Below are 20028 nucleotides of genomic sequence, written 5' to 3'. Positions count from 1 at the left end.
CTACGGGCGCTTTGTAGAAAGTAATAGCAAACCCCTCCCCATCCGGCGTCGGCGAAAATAGACCATGAGAGCGCGCGGCGTTCGGCACGCGCGGCTAAAAAAAAGGCGCACGGCGTTCGGTGTGCGTTGCGCAAAAAACAGTTCGCGTTAATAAACGACAGTAAAATTCGCCGAAAACCATGTTTGTACATATATAAAAACAGGGACCCACTTGAGATTATTTAGGGCTGCTTCGCAGCTATCCGTTTGTGTGCACAATGATCCGTCGGTGTACACTTGTAGGTGGCCGCGGTACATGGTGCTTAAGTGGTCCAGCACAAGAAACTTTACTTCCGCGACTGGAATGGTGCGTTTCGCTGGCAGCTTGGGTACACTGAAGTTACAGGCAACATCCACAAAAGACCATGGCGGGTCCATAGGGCGCCGTGTAGGCAATTTCAAGCCTAAATATCGAAATGTGTTCGGCGCCGCGTTGAAATGTGAGCCAGATCTTGCTCCTAGCCGCCGGAGAAGCGTCGTGCCTGCGAAGGTCTCTCCCAGTCTTGACAGCTGCGTCAATAAGGCCTGAGACGCCAAAAGGTGGAGCGGAAGAGGCTCGGCTTCATTGGTGACCTTCTTGTTTGAAGCCGCCTGAGGAACTCCCATCGCCAAGCGAAGACCCTTTTTGTGCACTACCTCTAAGCGTTCGAACTGGCTTGGTGATGGTGATATCAGCGGCAGCTGATAAAGAATGCGGCTTGCTATGAGCGCAGCATTCAATTTAAGCATGGACATAGGATTGTTGCCCCAATGTACCCCTGCCATGCGACGAAGAGCGTTGATCCGTTGCACTGACGCAGTGACTATACCATCAACCGCATGCCGCCATAGTAGCTTATTGTCTATGGTAACGCCTAGGAAACGGACACTTGTTGCACAACGAATTGAGTGGCCTCGAATATTCAGCGACAGACGTGTTGACTTCCGTCTCACTCCCGGGAAGAGCATACCATACCTGCCTTGGCGTGTCATGGGCGGGCCGCCTGGATCGCGTGGTCTCGTCCACAACGGTAGAAAGGGCTGCAATCACCGCGGCTTTGCGAAAATTGCGGTCCTTTTCTGCACGAGATGTATAGTGCTGACGGACTCCAAGTCGGCGCTACAAAGACTGCATCGTGGCCTACCTCAAGAAAAGTTCACCAGGCAATCTCTGGCGCTCAATAAACGCTTAATTGGCAAGAGCTTTAATATAAAGTTTCAGTGGATCCCATCCCACGTTGGCACTGAAGGCAATGAAAAGGCTGATGCCCTTCGCTCGAAGCGCGGACATCTGTTCCAAAAGTAAGAACTCCTAAGACTTTCCAGATCAACAAAGATGCGACACGCAATCATTTCAAGGCGATCTGCAAGTTTCCACGCTAAGCATGTGTAATCCATGGACTTTCTCATGAACAAGCGACGCTGTTGTACCGCATAAGAACCGGCTCCGCATACACCCCGGGTTGGTCATTCAAGACTGGGCAATACGCTTCCCCGTTTTGTGACTTCTGCAGTGACATCGGGGATACTGAACATTTTATTTGGCATTGCCCGCAGTTTGATGTGGAAAGAGCAGCGATGGTCCGCACCTCGCAAAACGTTGTCATAGGCACCAGGCAGTTGAAGAGATCATTTTTCCTGTAGCGCCCGCGGCAACGAGGAGGAACGCACAAGGAATTTTGCTGGTCTTCCTGCGAGACACTGGGCTGTCCAACACGTGGTGACAGACACTTTCAATTCAGGAGATGCTCAGGCGGAACAATTGCCGGCCATGCAGGCCAGGCTAACCCCGCCTGCTGCAACATCCCCACCACCACCACCACCACCACCACCACCATTAGTTAAGGCTGCTCACAGAATGCGGATAGTCGTCCTGAGAAACGTAAACGTGAAGATGATGAAGACGATAAGCAGCTTGGCAAGGATGCGGAACGCAAAGCCAAAGCAGCGGCAGCATGACGAGCCCGGCAGCAGGATCCTGCGCTTAAAGCACGACGAGCGGAGCTACAACGGCTACGCCGACAGGATCCTGCCCTACGTGCTAGAGCGGCCGAATCTATGCTCCGACGCCGCCAAGATAATGCCACCGTACGCGCAAAAGAAGCACGCGTTCGCAAGGCACTTCGGGAATCGCACGCACAAAGCGCTCGTCGTCGTGCTCAGCGTGCGGGTAACGAAAGCCCGCGCGAACGGGAGTCGTTCGAGCGCAGAATGCGGCACGCCGGGCTTTCAGCAAACAAGACACAGGCCGTTGTCCAAGAAATGCAGGCGGATCGAGAACGTGCTGTAAAACGACGAAGTAGACCACCGCGCTTCAACATCGGTGCCGACAGCCGTTTCACACGCGAGATTACCGAGTGCACTTTCGGACACGCTTGCCCCGTATGCGATAGACTCTGGTTCAAGAACAATCTGTCCCGCATCAGGGATATTCGCAACGAGGCAAAACGTGAACTCGCAGTCGGAGTGCTCAAGGAAGCGTTTCCAAGTGCCGACGACCACGCCGAGTTTGAAGTGTGCGGGACGTACAAGGGATCGCCTGTGCGGGGCAACGTGCTGCCGTTTAGCGTGACGAACGGGTTCTACTACTCGCCGAAACCACATCACTTGCCGAGACTGAATCTCGTTGAGGAAAGGCTAATCTCGCCTCGGATCCCTTTCTTGTACGTGTGCCGCCTGACCATGCTCACGGGACAGTACGGCGTCAAGGGACAGTGCATCAACGTGCCGGCGGACGTGCAAAAGATGTGTTGTGACTTGCCGCGTAGCCTGTCCAACGACGTGGGCATGTACGTGAACATTAAGCAGTTTCCTACTTCCACTCGAATCTCCTGGCAGGACGTGGTGAGTCGCAACATGATTTACCCGTGGTTCAAACACCTAGCGAACACGCCGCTCTACCTGTACACCAACGTCCAGATTGACTGGGAGAGGCTCGGCGTGTTCCGTGACGACGTCGACGGAGAAAAAATCGACGAAGAACACGGGATGGTCGAGCGCGCACCGGCAGTGTATGACGTGGACGATCCCAAACAAGCCTGGTCACTCCAGAAATGCTTGCAGCGCACGATCGTGTACGACCGAATGCTTTACCAGATCAAGAGCGTGCCGTAACAATGGTCCCGAGCGAAGGCAGGGCGCCCGAGTCGAATCTATTCGACGAGTTTGCCGAGGAACTCAGCTTACCGCAGATGTACTTGAATGTGACCCCATCGCATCGCCGCTCCCTACACTACCGCCTTCATGAAAGCCAGCAGCGAGATCAATCGCATAGTCGTTTACGTCCCATTTCTAAGGAGCTTCGCTCATCGGTTGAACGGCCACGCGCGTTCATTGCTTTATTTTGATGCATTCGGGTTTCACCCACAAAAATGTTAGCAGCGCTCGGCGCATAACGCGCCGCAATGTTTCGGAAGCTTCGCGATTGTTTCAGATCATTCTTTTAAGAATACGCACAGGCCGCGAATAGTCAAGTATATTCGAGAGCTTACGCGAGCGCGAGCGATAACGCCGGAAGGTTCTATGACTAATATATAAATGTCGACGCGTTCCACCGATGATTAGACTTTCAACGTCTGCCGACTGTTCTCGCCGCTATCACTGTAGAGCGTGAATTCCTGGTACCTTGAATTTTGATTTTCCGGGGCACAAGTTCGCCGCAATAAAGAGTTCCGTATTTCCCAGTCTTGCTGCAGTTTTTTCCCGGTCACAACCACGTGACAATATTCTGGAAGCGTGAGTCTATGAATCGTGGTTTTATGTGGTATGGTTTGCCGTGGCGCCTAATAAAGGCCTTTAATATGCCTTTAATGATGCACCACGTCATACTAATCTTTCTGAAAGCTTGGCTTTTTGGATATATATTCTGACCGCAACGTTGTGTTTGTGGCTACTTCAGTTGGGTATACAAACCAAAGGATCGTACTCGGTTTAGCCGCCGTGATAGGACTGCTGAGGTACGCTCACAGATACTTGAAATTAAGAACATATTGACTCAGGAATGATGAATAGTTTTGCTCTGCTATACACATGCTCAAGGTGATACTGATACACGACTCAATCGCAGTTATGCTTCAGTGCCTCTTCTTTCTCGTGAATCGTCGTGTAAAGCGGAGCCTATTTCTCTCTGTAATCATTGCATTGTTATCGCGAAGATTAGTGATTACATTATATCAAATTTCCGACCTCACTAGGCAATCTGGAAAGCAAGTTCTTTGATTGTGAGGGACGAGGTGTTTGCAGCTCACGTGCGCTTAGCACTGATGAGTTGTTTGTAGGCTGACTTACCGTTGCTAGGACCTTGCTCACTGTTACCGTCTTCGGTTGTGTTGGACTCTGTAAGGGTTTTTTTATAGAAAAGTAGAACAAAATATGTTACTAAATATCTTCATAACCTATATGAAATTGAGCGTGAGGTGCCTGGTCCTTATACAGACGATATTGCTAATGCCAGCTATGCACTCAGATGCATCATAGAATAAGCTAAGAAAGAGCCCGTCTGCGATCATACAATAATCGTCCTTTACATTTAGAGGAGCGCGCACGTGGAGCCTTACTCAATGAATACCGCATTACAAAAAACATATTTCTACCAGGCTTTACAGCACAGCTGTTATGGTTGACGTTTGCCGTGTTTCGTAGATAGAAAATTATCATCATGAACCGGCACGCGCTCAATCGCGTCCTCAATCACGATACAAAGGCGAACGTCGTAACCACTAGGCTATCCAGGCCTGCTAGCAGGGCATGACACAGCCCTGTGTACTATACTATAGTATAGGAGGGGGGGGGAAGGAAATTGAGGATGAGGATGAGAGATGTGAGGGTGAAGAGGGGAGAAAGAGTACAGAGAGAGAGCGAAAGAAAGAGAAACTCAGAAATAGAAAGAAAATGAAGAAAGAGATAAGAAGATAGAAAGACCGAGAAAGAAATAAAGAGAGGAAGAGATTGAAAGACAGAGAAAAAAAAAAGAAAAAAAAGAGGGCTAGCACAGTCATGTATAGTATATAGCAAAGGACGCTAAAAAGAAAGAGGTGAGAGTGTAAAAAATCTAGCCAAGCCAGGACCAGCTGTGTGCCCACAAGCTCTGCTGTAACCCAGCATTCCGCGACCTAGTGCAACCTGCGCCAATTTTTTTTATTTACGAGGGTTATCGGTATGTAATAGAAACGAAATCATATGTCAAAATTTAGAGCTTGGTGCAGAGCTTTGTTCAGCGGCTCTTCTAAAAAACGGAATGATGATCCTGCAACGCAGTTTGTGTCACTTGTGACCCATGTAACTCAGGAAGAGTGTGCGCTTATTAGTCGCTCAATCACTCAATGATATATGGAGCACGCCAAATGAATTACCAATGTCCAAAACACCAGGACCTGACGAAATTTCTAGCGAGGTTTATAAAATCTTTAAGTCTTTGCTTTAAGTCTTTGCTTTAAGACTTTGCTTTAAGACTTTGCTTTCAGACTTTGCTTTAAGACTTTGCTTTAAGTCCTTGCTTTTAGTCTTTGCTTTAAGTCTTTGCTTTAAGTCTTTGATTTAAGGCTTTAAGTCTGTAAGTCCTTGCTTTAAGTCGAAGCGTAAAGCCACGCTTCGCGTGGCTTGACGTGCCACTGGGAAGCGCCGTCTTTATTTTCCTCGCTTCAGGTCTCACGCTCTCCGGTTTTGTTCGCCGCCCAAAGGAAGGCGCTACAACGGTATTATGAGGCGTTAAGTCACGACAGAATTTATCACGTCATGATGACGTCATAAGCAGACTTCATCACGTGATGATAATTTTTTTCACCACTCGTCCCCGACGCCGCAGGACGCGGGACGCCGACGACGACGGTCAAATTTCGTGTTTAGCGAGGCATTTTAGCGTTTCGCCTTCCAACCTTTAACCTTTAAATGCTTACTGTGCTCAGTACAACTCGGTATTTTTACGCAAAGTTTTAATCGGGAAGCCCTTCGTCACTATTTTAAAAGAAGTCATACTGTGTCAATTTCAAAATACTCTGACAACCAAAAACTTCGTCATATAGACCGCTACAGACTGATTACATTGTTTATCGTTGACCACAATATTATTGCGACAGTACAATCAAACAGACTGCATTATGCAGTGTGTATATTTTTTGGTACGAACCAGTCTTGCGGTCTGAAAAGTCGCTCAATCCAAACGAGCTTTCGTATTGCCCGTACAGCACCGGAATCATTTTCTCACTCGCATGAACAACTGGCAGTGCTACAAATATAGGTTTAGCGAAGGCATTTGATAGGTTCCGTCATCATTCTGTTTTGTCTTCTTGAACATGCTAACGTTGGCTTCACTATATTTAAAGGCGCAAAAGTGTACTAGAAATCTAGTGCGACTCGTTTGACTGTTAATTGTGGTGCACCTACCAGTGTTGTTGTTTCAATCTATCGTGAAACAAGGTTGTCCATTGTTGCCACTGTTATGGCCAACTCTGCATACACACCACACATACTAGACAAATGGCAGCAAGCTACCCGACCTTCGGGTGAATATACTTTTACGCGATGCACACACTGTCAGACGCTGTGCCAAGCAGATTTAGAACATCTCATTTGGACATGCGCAGCTTTCACAAAAGGCAGACGGCACATTTAACATCTGCTGCACGCCGACATGGCAGCTGTACGTAACTTAATAAAGTCTGACCATGAAGCCCAAAAAGCTCTCGCAATATACGGTAGTCAAAGTGGCCTGTTTCGAGTGGTGTAGGAGAGGGCGACTGATTCGTGCGAAGACGTGACATGAAGTTCCTCATCACCCTTTAATCACCTTACCCCTTTCCCACCTTATCCCCAAGAGCGGTCAACAGTCGTCCTTTTATTTCAATAAAGGTCACATTCCTTAACGAGTGTAACATAATCGCCTCAGGCGTGAAAACATGTAAATAGCGCAACGGGTGGGTGGTTTAAAGGCGCGCCGATCACACAGCGCTCAGGCATAATTAATCATCAACATCAGCTGCGGCATCAACAAAGCGTGCAGTTGCGCGTGTCGCGTTACGGATGCATTGTGGGTACCTCTCCAATTCGCGAAAAGGAAGAATCAGGGCGTAGTGGGCATTTCGGCTGTTGTACTTGCAGCCTGGGGTCCTCAACTTAGACGTCATTGGAGATTATTCAATTAGTTTTGACGATTAGTTTGATGCGCACAAATAATGGATGGTTAAATCTTGCTTCCGATGTACGCGCCTGGCTCTACCCATGGAGCGATAACGAATTCATTATCTGTGCGATTATTTCAACTTAAATGTAACAGTGAGCAGGAGTTTGAGGTAGACTCCGTAGCAGCTCGTATAGTCGTGCAGCAACTTCACTGTGTGATACAGCTTCGGCCAACTTAATTTAGTGGTCTCTCGTCAGAATCAGTGTTCGCATAATAAAGTTGACCCTATGATCGCTCCATTATAACAATAAGAATATCGAATTCTTTGCTTTTGTCCAATCAAGTGAATTGTTGCTGATAACAAATTAGCGTTTGCAACGTAGGTCGAAGAAATAACGCGAACATTGCAATGAGCAACTGCTAGGTAACAAGCGATTGCGTGAAAGGTTTTCAAACGTGTAAACGTAGGCGTGCGCACGAGGGTGGCCAAGCCCGCCCCCCCCCCCCCCCCCCCCCCCAATCATATGAGGGGGCCGCCAAGCCTCCTGCTTCATACCTTCACTCAGTTGCACCTCTCCCGTCGTTGCTTAAAGTGCAAGGTTATGGCCATGCAGGCTTTTGACGATAAAGGCGGCCGCGTGCCCCTGATGTTGCATTCCAAGAGCTCTTTACTTCCCATTTTCGCCTCTGAAAGCCGGGAGTCAAAGGCAGGCCTTTGTGGGAAGCACGTCATCGCGTCATTTTCGTTATTGCACCCACTGCGAAGCTTGTTTTCTCTTGAACTCGACCAATGGGGAGAGAGGGGAGGGAAGCTCGGTGAGACATTGCCCCTCCCCCCTAATGGTTAACCTTGCGCACGCCTACGCGTATAGATCTTATTAGTTGAGTCATGTGAAAAACAGTTTGATCTGAATGAGTGCCAGAGCACTTATCAGATGTCTCGTTGCTCATACTGGAGAAAACGGGAGGGTTTGTTTTACCATTAAGGAACACAATATTACGTACTAATCATTAGGCCCCGTGCGTAACAGTGCCTATTTTCGCTGCTGGTGGGTTTCACTGGGCATTAACATTCGTTTTCCTATTATATATAAGCTTCGCAGCATATTACTACTCCCCTGTGGTGAAGACATCTTTAACGAATACTTTATATTTCCGAACATGTCAATAATGTAATAAACAGTAGATTGAATCTGAGGGGAAGTGCAAACCATATAGGTAAATAAGGAAGAAGCACGTAAAAAAATTACACCATCTCCCGCTAAAGGGGACCATGAGGCGATGCGAAGCCGGAGCACTTGCACGATCGCGTTCCGTTGGCGTTCGCTGGGCATGCTACCGACCTCGCGTCGTGGAACGCGAAGAGGAACACTACGCGCATCGTGTCTTCCCTCTAGCCTGCCCGTTAATTCTCACAGGGCGTGCGGGGAACGCGGTCGACAGGTGCGCGAGAGAGAGGCAGCGTAGGAGAGGAGACAGAGGGGGAGGGCACGCGCATGCGCTGGCCCTCATTGCCGCGCTGCGCAGGAGAGAATTTCGGCGTGTCGAGCCCGCATTTCAGAGGAGCCAATCGAGGTAACCGCTGGACTGAACGCGCGCAGCGCTCTACCACTTGAAGGAGAGGAGACTAGAGGAGGAGAGTAACGTATGCGCCGTGAGAGCAGAAGCGAGACGCAGGGGAAGCGCAATCAGGTGCTGGTAGAGAAGTGGAGAGAGTAACGCGCAGCTGTTGGAGAGAGGGAAGGAGGAGAGTTGCGCATGCGTAGTGTTATTGCGGACGACTACGCCGCGTGCAGATTACCACGCCGCGTGACATACCCCCGAGCAAGAGATAGTTCGCATCTAAAAAAAAATAAGGTGCGGTGCACGCTTCGTGCCTTTGGCTTGGTATCAGATTTTCCCAAAGTCGGATTTGTTCCTGATGTGTGCAATCCTCCATGTCACTTTCACTTCTCGTCCTATATAGGACTTATTATTCCACTAACACTCAGATCAGCGAAGCTTTCATACAAAGCGGTCTTTTCTTTTCTTTTTTGTTCTATATTATTGGCACCGTGGTACAACGCATTCATTAGGTTCAGATATATTCACATTAGTCAGGCGCCGGTTTACATAATGTGATTTTTGTTGTATGGTTTGCCACGGCGCCTAATCACTATATATACCTTTATAATGCACTGCAGTACACTAATTTAATTTAAAGCATGACTATTTTGCTGGATTGGTATCGTAACGCTGTGTTCATGGACGATTTCAATTGTGTATGCAATTCAAGATGTCGTACTGAGTTTAGCCAAAGTGATAGGAGTGCTGAAGTGCTCCCACGGATAGCTGAAAATCAGTGACTTCTTCAAATAGAAACCCTGAATAATTTTTCTCTCCTATACACGTGATTAAGGTAGTACTCACACACCACTTAATCGCAGTTATGTTGCAGCACCTATTATTTCTCGTGAATAGCCGTGTAAACCGGAACCTTCTTTCTCAGATCATTCCATTGTTATCGCGCAGATTGCTAATGATATTCTATCAAATTTCAGACCGCAGCAGGCACTCTCGAAACTCGACTCCTCAATTCTGAGTGACGAGGAGTTAACTGCTCGCGTGCACGTTAAACTGAAGAATTATTTGTTGGATAAAATACCGTTGTTTGGTTCTTCGGGCTTCTGTGTTTCATGGGACTGCCCATTGGAACCTGTAACGGGGTTTTATAGTAAGTTAGAACAAATGATGTAACAAAAAAAAAAACGTCATAACATATGTATGAGGTTGAGTGTGAGGCGCCATTTCTTATACAGACTAAATTGGTATTGCCAAATATGCATTATAGAGGCACGATACGCTGCAGAGGTGGCCATGTTCTATAATCTTACTACAGGGCACTGTTCAACGCTCCTTTTTAATGACAGAAGGATGATCTTGTAACGCAGCTTCTGTCATTATTGCCCACTTTAACTCATGAAGCGTGTGCTTATATTAGTGGTTCAATCACTAAACGAGAAATAGAACTTTCCATTGGCCAATTCCCGATGTCAAAAATGTCAGGGCCTCAAGGAATTTCAGGAGCGCTTTATAAAACCTTAAAGTTCTAACTGTGCTTAGTACTCCTCGAGATTTTTACTTGGAGTTTTAACTTGGAAACCCCTCGTCAATTATTTACACTAAGCCGTGCTCTCCTACATTTAAAATACTCTGACAGAGAAAAACTTCGTCACATCGACAGCTCCAGACAGATTACATCGTGTATCGTTTTCTATATGATTTTTAAAAAAGTGCTATCGTAAATTGGAGGACTCTTGTGCTTCGATTTCAAGAGTAGAACGCGATAGCGTAATCTCACCATGTTGTTATCGCCTTCCCAAACACTAGCCTGCCTTCTATTCTCGGCGGACACCAAAACCGTGCCGCAAGGCCCCTATATCCATGAATGCGGCGCGACGAAACACAGCGGGGCGATGCCGTTCAAAGCTCGCCCATTGGCCCTTTGCGCCACCTCGCGGGTGATAGTCAAGCCTCTGCCACGCTGGAGCACCTCCTAGATGTGCGTACCGCGAACGGTAAATGGTGTACATAAATAGCTCGACGTTAGCATGCTAGAGAACGTATGCGGGGTGGCCAAGCGGCTAAACGCATCGCGCCACGGAGCGAGGAGTCGCAAGTTCGAATCCCCGGTCCCTCTCGATCCGAAAGCTTTTAAATACTTCGATATTTGCATTTACCTCGAAATTTTCTCACGGACAACGCCGATTTTTCGCTCACGACAAACGACGTCGACACCGACACCGGAATTTCTGCGACACGAGCTTTTTAACGCTGTCGCGTTAAGAGACTACAATTGGCATTGTCTATACTTTTGGTGCCCACCAGAGTTGCGATCTGAGAAGTGGGCCAATACAAACAAACACTTACATTGCCTTAAAGGGGTCATGAACCACTTTTCCAAGTAATGATCTAATGACCTCAGTATCGGAGTTTACTGCCTCCCGAATCGATTGCCGCAAAAATTTCTCGAATCCGTGAAGAATGAGCGGAGTTACGGGGGTTTGGCGCACGCTCTCAGCGCTTTCTCTCTTTTCTCGTGCCGACGAGCGCACTGGAAGCTAGACAGGGGGGGGGGGGATGGCACGGGGGTAAGAAGTTACGCCAGCGCGCGTCGTGAAACGCGATCGCTCTCCCGCTGTGATTCGCATGCGCGAGTGCGGCTACCGTGTAAAGTTAGCAGACTGAGGAGTGCGGCGCGGGCAAGTGGCGGCACCCCGTGGCAAGAAGCGCATCTCATCCGGCTATCGGCCAATAAGCAAGCTATGCCTCTTGCGACGTAAACTGGCAGATCCGCGACGTCAACCTGCAGACGCCCCGCCCACCGACGAGAGTGAGAACCGGCTTCTGTTTGAAAAGAGGACGCCTGAGAGAACGGCAACTTCGCGCTCCGCTTGTGGCTTTTACGCGGCGCGCACGACTGTAATATTTTGCAGAGCAGTTCATAGCCGTGTCAGCTTTTTGCAGGATGTGTTTTTTCAACAAGCCCAAGGGGTGCTTCATGACCCCTTTAACAGTGCTGGATAAATTTTCCCACTCGCATGAACAACTGATTTTTCTTCTTCAACATCATAACGTTCTATCCTATATACTAAAAAAATGCGTAATAATATGGTACTATGATTGTTCGGCTCGTTTGGTTGTTAATGGTACTACTAGTGCCAATGCCGGTGTTGATCCACTCCTTTTTTGTTGTTTACTTAGAATCACTGTGCTTTAGCGTGATTCTCTCTTGCAATGTTCGGGGATTCGATGTGTATGGGATTGAGGTAAAAGTATTAGCGTATGCAGATGACCTAATTTTCTTTTGTACAAACTATTCTAGTATCAATATAGTGACGCGCATATTTGGAGAATTAGATGCTTTTTTATGACGTAGGAAATAAGCTTTGCTCAAATTTAGGGACTGCGGTTCGGTTCGTAGAAAATTAAACCAATGGATTTTGAGGGTATTGAATATATCATGAGCACATTACTATTAAGAACTTATATCCAGCTTAAAGTGTTATGCCCATACTATTGTTCTCCATGGCATATCAATCACTGGTACAGCTAAAGCATGAAATCTACTTATGCGAGCAGAAATATTCTACGTGCCGCAAATAATCACTTGTTCCATGGTTTATATTCGGAAGTTTTACCGAGCACTTGCTACCTTTATTTGCAAATATTCAGCCACTGATGCGGGACATTATTTTAATGCGATCGGCTGTAGCGTTAAAGAGACCGTTTCGTGGAAATTTTGGTATAGTTGGCGTTGCCCATGAGCCAAAAATTCTGAGCGATGTAAAGAATAAAAAAAATGGGGTTCGATTCGAAACTGAACCTAGGCTTCTGTGTGGCAGTCATGTGTTCTACGACCGACCCACGCCAGTGCTTAAATCTGCTCCGGAAAAAAAAAAAAAGCTACACAGTTGTCTGTTCGGCGATGAGTCTTGCTAACAGACGTAGTACTGCGTGGAAGTAGCGTAAAATCGAACAGGGGCTTACTCCATGTCAATTGCGGAAAAAAGAGGTGATTTGGCTTGGCATCAAATTTTCGCAAATCAGATATTTCCTTATGCGTACAATCCTCTATGTAGGCTTCACATCTTACACTATATAGGGATTTCACTGTGCTTACAAAAATTTAGAGAAGCCATAATAAAAAGTTTTTTTTCTTTTCTATAGCGGCTATAAAGTATTCATCAGGTTCACAGTGGGGCTCTACAAGAGGGTTTATTCATGCAATAAAGTTTATTTTTCTTCTTTGTTCATATTGCCACGCGAGTTCATTCCTTTATTTTGATGTATTCAAGTTTCACCCACAAAAAATGTTGGCAACGCTCGGCGCAGATCGCGCCGCAATGTTTGGGAAGTATCGTGGTAGTTTCAGATCATCCTTTTAAGATTACGCACAAGCTGCGAATAGTCAAGCTTATGGAGAGCTTACGTGAGCACCAGCGGTAACGCCGGAAGGTTCTATGACACAAAGGCGACGTGTTCCACCGCTGATCAGATTTCTCCGCAGTGGGTTGTGCCAGGTAGCCAAGGGACAACCTACCAGCCAGATTTCTCGACGACCGCCGACTGTTCTCGCCGCTATCAATGTAGAGCGTGAATTGCTTGTACCTTGACTTTTCATTTTCCGGGGCACAAGTTGGCCCCAATAAAGAGTTACGTATTTCCCAGTCTTGCTGCAGCCTTCTTCACGGTCCCAACCACGTGATTTTAACCATGTGAGTCGTGATTTTATGTAGTATGATTTGCCGTCGCGTCTAATACACGCCTTTAATATATGCCTTTAATGATGCACCGCGTCATACTAATTTCTCTGAGAGCTTGGCTGTTTGGCTATATTCTGATCGCAACATTGTGTTGATGGCTATTTCAGTTGGGTATACAAACCAAGAGATCGTACTGGGTTTAGCCGCCGTGATAGGAGTGCTGAAGTGCTCTCACACATATATTTGAAAGTAAGGGCATATTGACTCAGGAATGCTGAATAGTTTTGCTGTGCTATACGCATGCTCAGGGAGTACTGATACAGGACCTAATCGCAGTTATGTTTCAGCGCCTCTTCTTTCTCATAAATCGTCGTGTAAAGCGGAGATTATTTCTCTCTGGAACCATTGCATTGTTATCGCGCAGATTAATAATTACATTATGTCAAATTTCCGACCTCACTACCAATCTGGAGAGGCAATGTTTCATTGTGGGTGACGAGGAGTTTACAGCTCACGTGCGCTTAACACTGAGGAGTTGTTTGTAGGCCCACTTACCGGCTTTAGAATCTTGGTGACTGTCACCGTCTTCGGGTTTTTCGGAATCTGTAAGATTTTTTTTTACAGAAAACTAAAATAAGATATGTTACTAAAAATCTTCATAATCTATACGAATTTGAGCGTGAGGTGCCTAGTCCATATGCAGACGATATTGCTAATGTCAACTATGCACTCCACATGCATGATGCAATAAGCTACAAAAGAGCCCTTCTGCGATCGTGCAGTAATCGTCCTTTGCATTTCGAGGAGCGCGCACGTCGAGCCTTACTCAATGAATACTGCAACACAAAAATTTGGTTTTTTACTTTTTTGCCAGATTTTTATTGGCAAGAGTAATCGGTAATGAATAAAAAAGAAATCATATGTGAGAATTTGAAGATTACAACAAAACATTGTTCAGCGCCTGGAGTTTTTACTGATTTGTTCAACACTCCATGTCGGTTTTACATCTTGTCCAATATAAGGCTTTTATTCCACTAACACGAAAATCAACGAAACCTTTATAGAAAGCTTTTTTTTTTCTTTGCACCGCGGGCACAACGAATTTATTAGGTTTAGATATATTAACATTCTGCAAGCGTGAGTTTATACAATACGATTTTATGGTTTATGGTTTACTGTGGTGCCTAATAAACGTATATGCCTTTAGTGATGCACCACGGCGTCTTACATTATTTGAAGGCGTGGCTGGTTTGCTAGATTGTGATAGTAACATTGCGTTCATTGGCGATTTCAATTGTGTATGGAACCTAAGGAATCGTAGTGGGTTTTATCCGTAGTGTGAGCGCTAAGTGCTCTCATTGATAGTTGAAAATGCAGGATCTCTTGACACAGAAACGCTGTATGGTTTTTCTCTCGTATACTCATGCTCAAGGGAGTACCATAGTCCCTCAATACTTTTTACTGGTCACGAAACGTCTCCGTCACTTTATGAGAGAGCTTGTTGTGCTGCCAACTTTGACCGCTGCACGGCGCCATCGATGCTAAAAAGGCGTTCGTCGACGCCAGCGAGACGACGGCGTGGTGTGTTGGCTCTGTTGGCGTCGTGTTTTATCGCGAGTGCGCGGTGATGTCTGTGCCTGTTACCGTTTTCGAACGCGATGAATAGTTAGCGGCAGCTTGACAAACGATGCCGAAGACATATGCTGTGTGCCATACTGTCGCTCCCACTACAGAGGAACCGTCGAAAAAGTGTCGTTGTTCGTGTTGTTCACAGACACCGAAAGCCGAGAGAATTCGGAAACGGACTTGTCAGAAAAAAGGTACATTCTCGTTTATCTCACCGAATGTTCGCGTATGCGAAATACATTTCGATAAGGAGGACGTTGTTCGTGAAGACGAGTGCGTTGTACAAGGCACTGTTGTTAGATTGCCGCGTGAAAGAGCTAAGCTGAGGGCCGACGCAATTCCTCGATTGTTTGAAGGCGTCCCGGCTTCCTAGTCGAAGAAGTCGGCACCTCAGCAGTTGCCACAGAGGCAGCCGGTCAAGCGTCCCCGGGAGTCATCAAATGATTCCAGCGGGGAAAATTCGGCACAGATGATGCGCACGGACGGCTCCGACGAATTGGATGCACTAATGACGGTAAATACTGCAGTTTTACACGGCTTGCTTCTTTGTGCATGTCCTCGAAAATCTATCTGCGGTCAAGTTGAGCCTTACGCAGGCCCGTAGCCAGGGGGGGGGGGCCCTCGCCCCCGCGAAATTTTGATGACAGATGGTTTTTATCGAAAATAAATAATGAAAATAGGCGTTTTTCTCAAATAATCAAGTCTTTCAGCAAGTGGCCCCCCCCCGCCCCCCCACCCCCCCGGAAAAATTCCTGGCTACGGGCCTGGCCTTACCATATATTTTTAATACTTTGATAGTTGTTTGTGCTACTATATGTTCTTATGTTCTTAGCTGTTTCTGATGTATTTTTTGAGCATGTAATAATGCATATTTATTCATATTTCTGCACTTGTATGTGTGCCTTCATCAGTTTCAGTTTTGAAAATAAAACGCTTACAGCCTGCAATGAATTGTTTGTTATGAAAACAAAATATTTGAAGCCTACTGGTTTTTGTTAAGATGCTAAAAGGTTTCAGTCGTTCCTAGATCAATCATCCGCACAAGACGCTGGTTTGACTTTCGTCCAAGTGAAAGGAGCTGTTGTATGGCATGCCTGGGAATATGCATTATAAACAATCGCTTGGCACTTTGCGGCGTGCGAGGGCCCTTAGACATTAAACAGTGTTCGCTAAATCGACGTGCAGCCCCGCGCTGCACACCTCTTTCACCTCGATCGAAAGGAATGGAACACTGCCGCAACCGAACAGACATTTATGGCCGTTACGCGCAGGAACGAGTGCGCTGCCTGCAAGCGATGGGAGACCAGGTTATGAAACCCCACTGAAATATGTCCGTGAAGCCAGCAGAGCGAGTCTCCGCCGCGTAAACCTCGTAACGCACGAAAAACATGCTGTTTAAGCGGCTGCGATGAAAGCCTTCTTGTCTGTAGTGGCGCTCCTGGCAGGACCTTCTGTCCCTATACCAAACTTGGCCCGAAGTCTCGCGACCAGTAAAAAGTATTGAGGGACTATGGTAGTACTCAGAGACGACTTAATCGCATTTACGTTTCAGCACCTCTTGTTTATCGTGAACACCGCAACATGTTTCTTTCTGAGATCATTGCATTGTTATCGCGTAGATTGGTAATAACATTCGATCAAATTTCCGACCTCAGTAGGCACTCTGTAATCTCAACTCTTCGATTGCTAGTGACGAGGAGCTTACTGCACACCCGCGCTTAGCACTGAGGAGGTGTTGGTCGGCTGATATACCTTTGTCTGACTGTTGGCTGCCTGTTTCTTGGCTACCGCTCTCGGAATCTGCAAAGAAATTTTATAGAAAATTAGAAAAAAAAGAGGTTACTAAAAATCGTCATAGACTTCAATTTGTATGAGCCGCCTAGTTCTTATACAAAAGAAACCGCTGATGCCAAACATGCACTCTTGAGATACGATGCAATACGCTATACAGAAGCCTGTTTTCGGTCGTTCAAGGTCGTAATTTTCTTTCTGAGGAACCTACACGTCAAGCCTCACTCAACGAATACCGCAACACAAAAAGTGGTTTTGTACCAGATTTTTATTGGCAAGAGTCATTGGTAAATAATAGAAAAGAAATCATATGTCAGAATTCGAAGATTACTACAAAGCAATGTTCAGCGCCTCTCCTGAAAAACAGAATTATCTTGTAACGGAATTTATGCCCTTTGTGACCCCTTTGTCTGAGTAAGTGTGTGCTCCTATTAGTGGTTTAATCACTGAACAAGAGATAGAACTCGCCATTGACGAATTAACAATGTCGAAAAGGGCAAGACCTGACGGCATTTCAGGCAATATTTATAAAACCTTGAAATCCTTGCTGTGCTCAGTTCTACTAGAGAGTTTACTCAGTGTTTTAACCTAGATAGCCCTCCTCAATAATATACAAAAAGCCACACTGTGTTAATTCGAAAATACTCTGACACAGAAAAACTTCGTCATATCGACATCTATAGAGACCGATTACATTGTGTATCAGTGACAATAAAATTTTTGGAAAAGTGCTGTCAAACACACTACAGTTTTCAATATCTATACTTATTGGCATAGGTCGGCAAACTCACTCATGAGTCAGCTCACTCAGACTCACTCAGATTCGGATTGAGCCGTGAGTGTGAGTCAGAGGGAGTCAGGCTGAGAAATGTTTTCGTGAGTCTGACTCTGAGTGAATCCGGGTGAGGAATATTTTCGTGAATCTGAGTCCGAGTGAGTCCGGATGAGGCAAATTTTGTTGAATCTGAGTCTGAGTGAGTCCTAAGGGCAAAAAATATATCATGAGTGAGTCTGAGTGAGCGCTACATTTTTTTTTTTGCCGACCTATGGTCCTATCTACTCGACGTCAGGATTACTATAAGCCTTATGACGACTCACGTTTCTCCTCTCGTCTACTCACACATACTTCAAAGCACTTCAGTTCATACACCATATCGATATTTATTGATCAGAGGCGTGAGTTACGGAGTGGGGCGGAGGCGAAGGGGGTTTGAACTTTCTCCGGCAAAATCTTTCACGGTAGGTTCTTGATAAAAATATCTGGTGTGAGACATCTCTTTCAATAAAAATGTCCTTACTGGATTGTAATCATTGATAACTCGTATTTGAAGGTACGACATCAAAACGCGCAAAGTAGAGCACCAATTATATGAGATATTGGTGTTAAATTTGGCACTATTGTCGCAAAGAGTTAATTATACGCTAATGGACTTATGAGTCAACTCACTGAGACTCACTCAGGCTGTGATCGAGCTGCGAGTCTCAGTCTGAGTGAGCTCGAGTGAGCAATATTTTGGTGAGTTTGAGTCCGAGTGAGTCCGGTTGCGAAAATTTCAGTGAGTCTGTGTCCGAGGAGTCCGGATGAGAAAATTTGGTGAGTCTGAGTCCGAGTGAGCCCTAAAGGCAAATTGTATTTGATGAGTGAGCCTGAGTGACCTATGCTTGTTGGTGCCCACCAGACTTGCGGTCCGAGAAGTCGAATCATTTCTGATGCACGAATGAACTACGCTAAATGTGAGACCTTGGTTTGGCCCATGGAACATTAAACTTTTAAAGTTCGAGGGTGCATTGCTCCCCATAATGTCTCACTCGTTGGTAGAGCTAAAGCGTGAAATCTATATTTGACAACACAGGTATTCTACGTGCTGAGAATACTCATTTATTCCACGGTCACAAATTTAAACAAATATTTGCTACCTTGATTTTATCGCACATATTTTGTTACTGAGGCGAGGTAATATTTTAACGCGATTATGTTAAAACCCGTCTCTCAGAAATTTCGGCGTTGGTGTCTGCGGCGTTGTCCACGAGGAAAAAATCCTTATGGATGCAAATAATTAAATTATGGTTTTGAGTCTAACCTAGGCATTCTGCGTGGCAGTGAGGTGTCCTACAACTGAGCGACGCCAGCGCTTGAAACTGGTTCCGAAAAAAATACTACAGGCGTCATGTTGGGCGAGGAGCCTCGTTAACAGATGTAATATTGCATGGCAGAAGCGTAATATCGCAACAGACGTCAGCCCATGAAAATTTCGGAACGAGTGCGTGGTCTAAAAATCCGCCCATTAGAATGCACTCAACCATAATTAATCATCATCAGCCACAGCATCAACACAGTGCACACCTGCGCCATCGTCGCTTTCTGGTGTGAAGCTCCAAGGTTGCGGCCTTCCCTGACTGACTGCTCGGAAAGTGGCTGGTCATGGATGCATGCTAACAATGTTGAGGGCTGTTGTCTCTGGGTGCTTTAGAAATGACAATGAGAAAAGACTTGTGCAATGGTTTCCTTGCTGCCACAGTGATCACAGGCAACAATGTCTGCCTTTCCGATTCAGTAAGGAAAGCTATCGTATTTGTGAAGAACACTCGGTAAAGAAACGGTTGTTTCGGATCGGGATAGCACGGATGGAGTTTGAAGTGATGGATCCAGACGGGGAAGATGGTTATGTAGAAAACCGGGCCTATTCCATATCAGATGTGTGACGTCGCGCACGAGGGAACTAATTTTTGCTGCTGTGTTGCTGCTTGATAGTGCAATGGCTTCTTGCACGGCGTTTTCATGAGCATTCCTAGCCGCATTATCGGCATGCTCGTTGCGGTTGGTGCCACAGTGGCCTGAAAGCCACTGAAAAGTTATGTCATGTCCTTTTTTATTTAGTTGCTGATGCGTGTGTGCTGATGGCTGCGATCGGCGCTGACTAATGGTACATTCGACAGGTCGTTTTCGAGCGCTCCGCAGACGCTGAAAAAATTACGTAAAATAGCAACTAACCATTGCTATTAACATTATTGGGTCAAAATATGATCAGGAAGGAGAAACATGACTTGCATACCTGTTTATTCTTGTTGGAGAGCTTTAAAGCTCTTGAATTTAACACTTTTAGACAAAGTCAGAGCGCTCTCAAACGACCTGTCGGTACCACAACACTCCTCGGTTTAATGCACATATATACCCCGAAAAGTGGACGGGAGGATGACCACCGCCGTAGCTCAGTGGTAGAGCATCGGACG

General features: G+C 46.3%; 1 protein-coding gene across 15 annotated transcripts in view; it reads right to left on the bottom strand.

Moving 5' to 3' along the window:
• Positions 1–20028, bottom strand: part of LOC119390073 (clumping factor A) — a 136648-nt gene that overhangs the window by 42405 nt on the left and 74215 nt on the right. For 13 of the 15 annotated variants that reach the window (XM_049414633.1, XM_037657609.2, XM_049414637.1 and 10 more), the window contains 4 exons: positions 16759–16806; positions 13936–13983; positions 9780–9830; positions 4306–4353 (listed from right to left, as the gene is read on the bottom strand). In XM_049414633.1, coding sequence (XP_049270590.1) covers positions 4306–4353; positions 9780–9830; positions 13936–13983; positions 16759–16806 — 195 coding nt within the window. The remainder of the gene's footprint in view (positions 1–4305; positions 4354–9779; positions 9831–13935; positions 13984–16758; positions 16807–20028) is intronic. The other 2 variants (XM_037657611.2, XM_037657610.2) reach the window with 1 other exon arrangement.

The sequence above is a fragment of the Rhipicephalus sanguineus genome, chromosome 4, assembly GCF_013339695.2.
Source record: "Rhipicephalus sanguineus isolate Rsan-2018 chromosome 4, BIME_Rsan_1.4, whole genome shotgun sequence".
Classification (NCBI taxonomy): Eukaryota; Metazoa; Arthropoda; class Arachnida; order Ixodida; family Ixodidae; genus Rhipicephalus; species Rhipicephalus sanguineus.
This window is presented reverse-complemented; position numbering and strand designations above follow the sequence as displayed.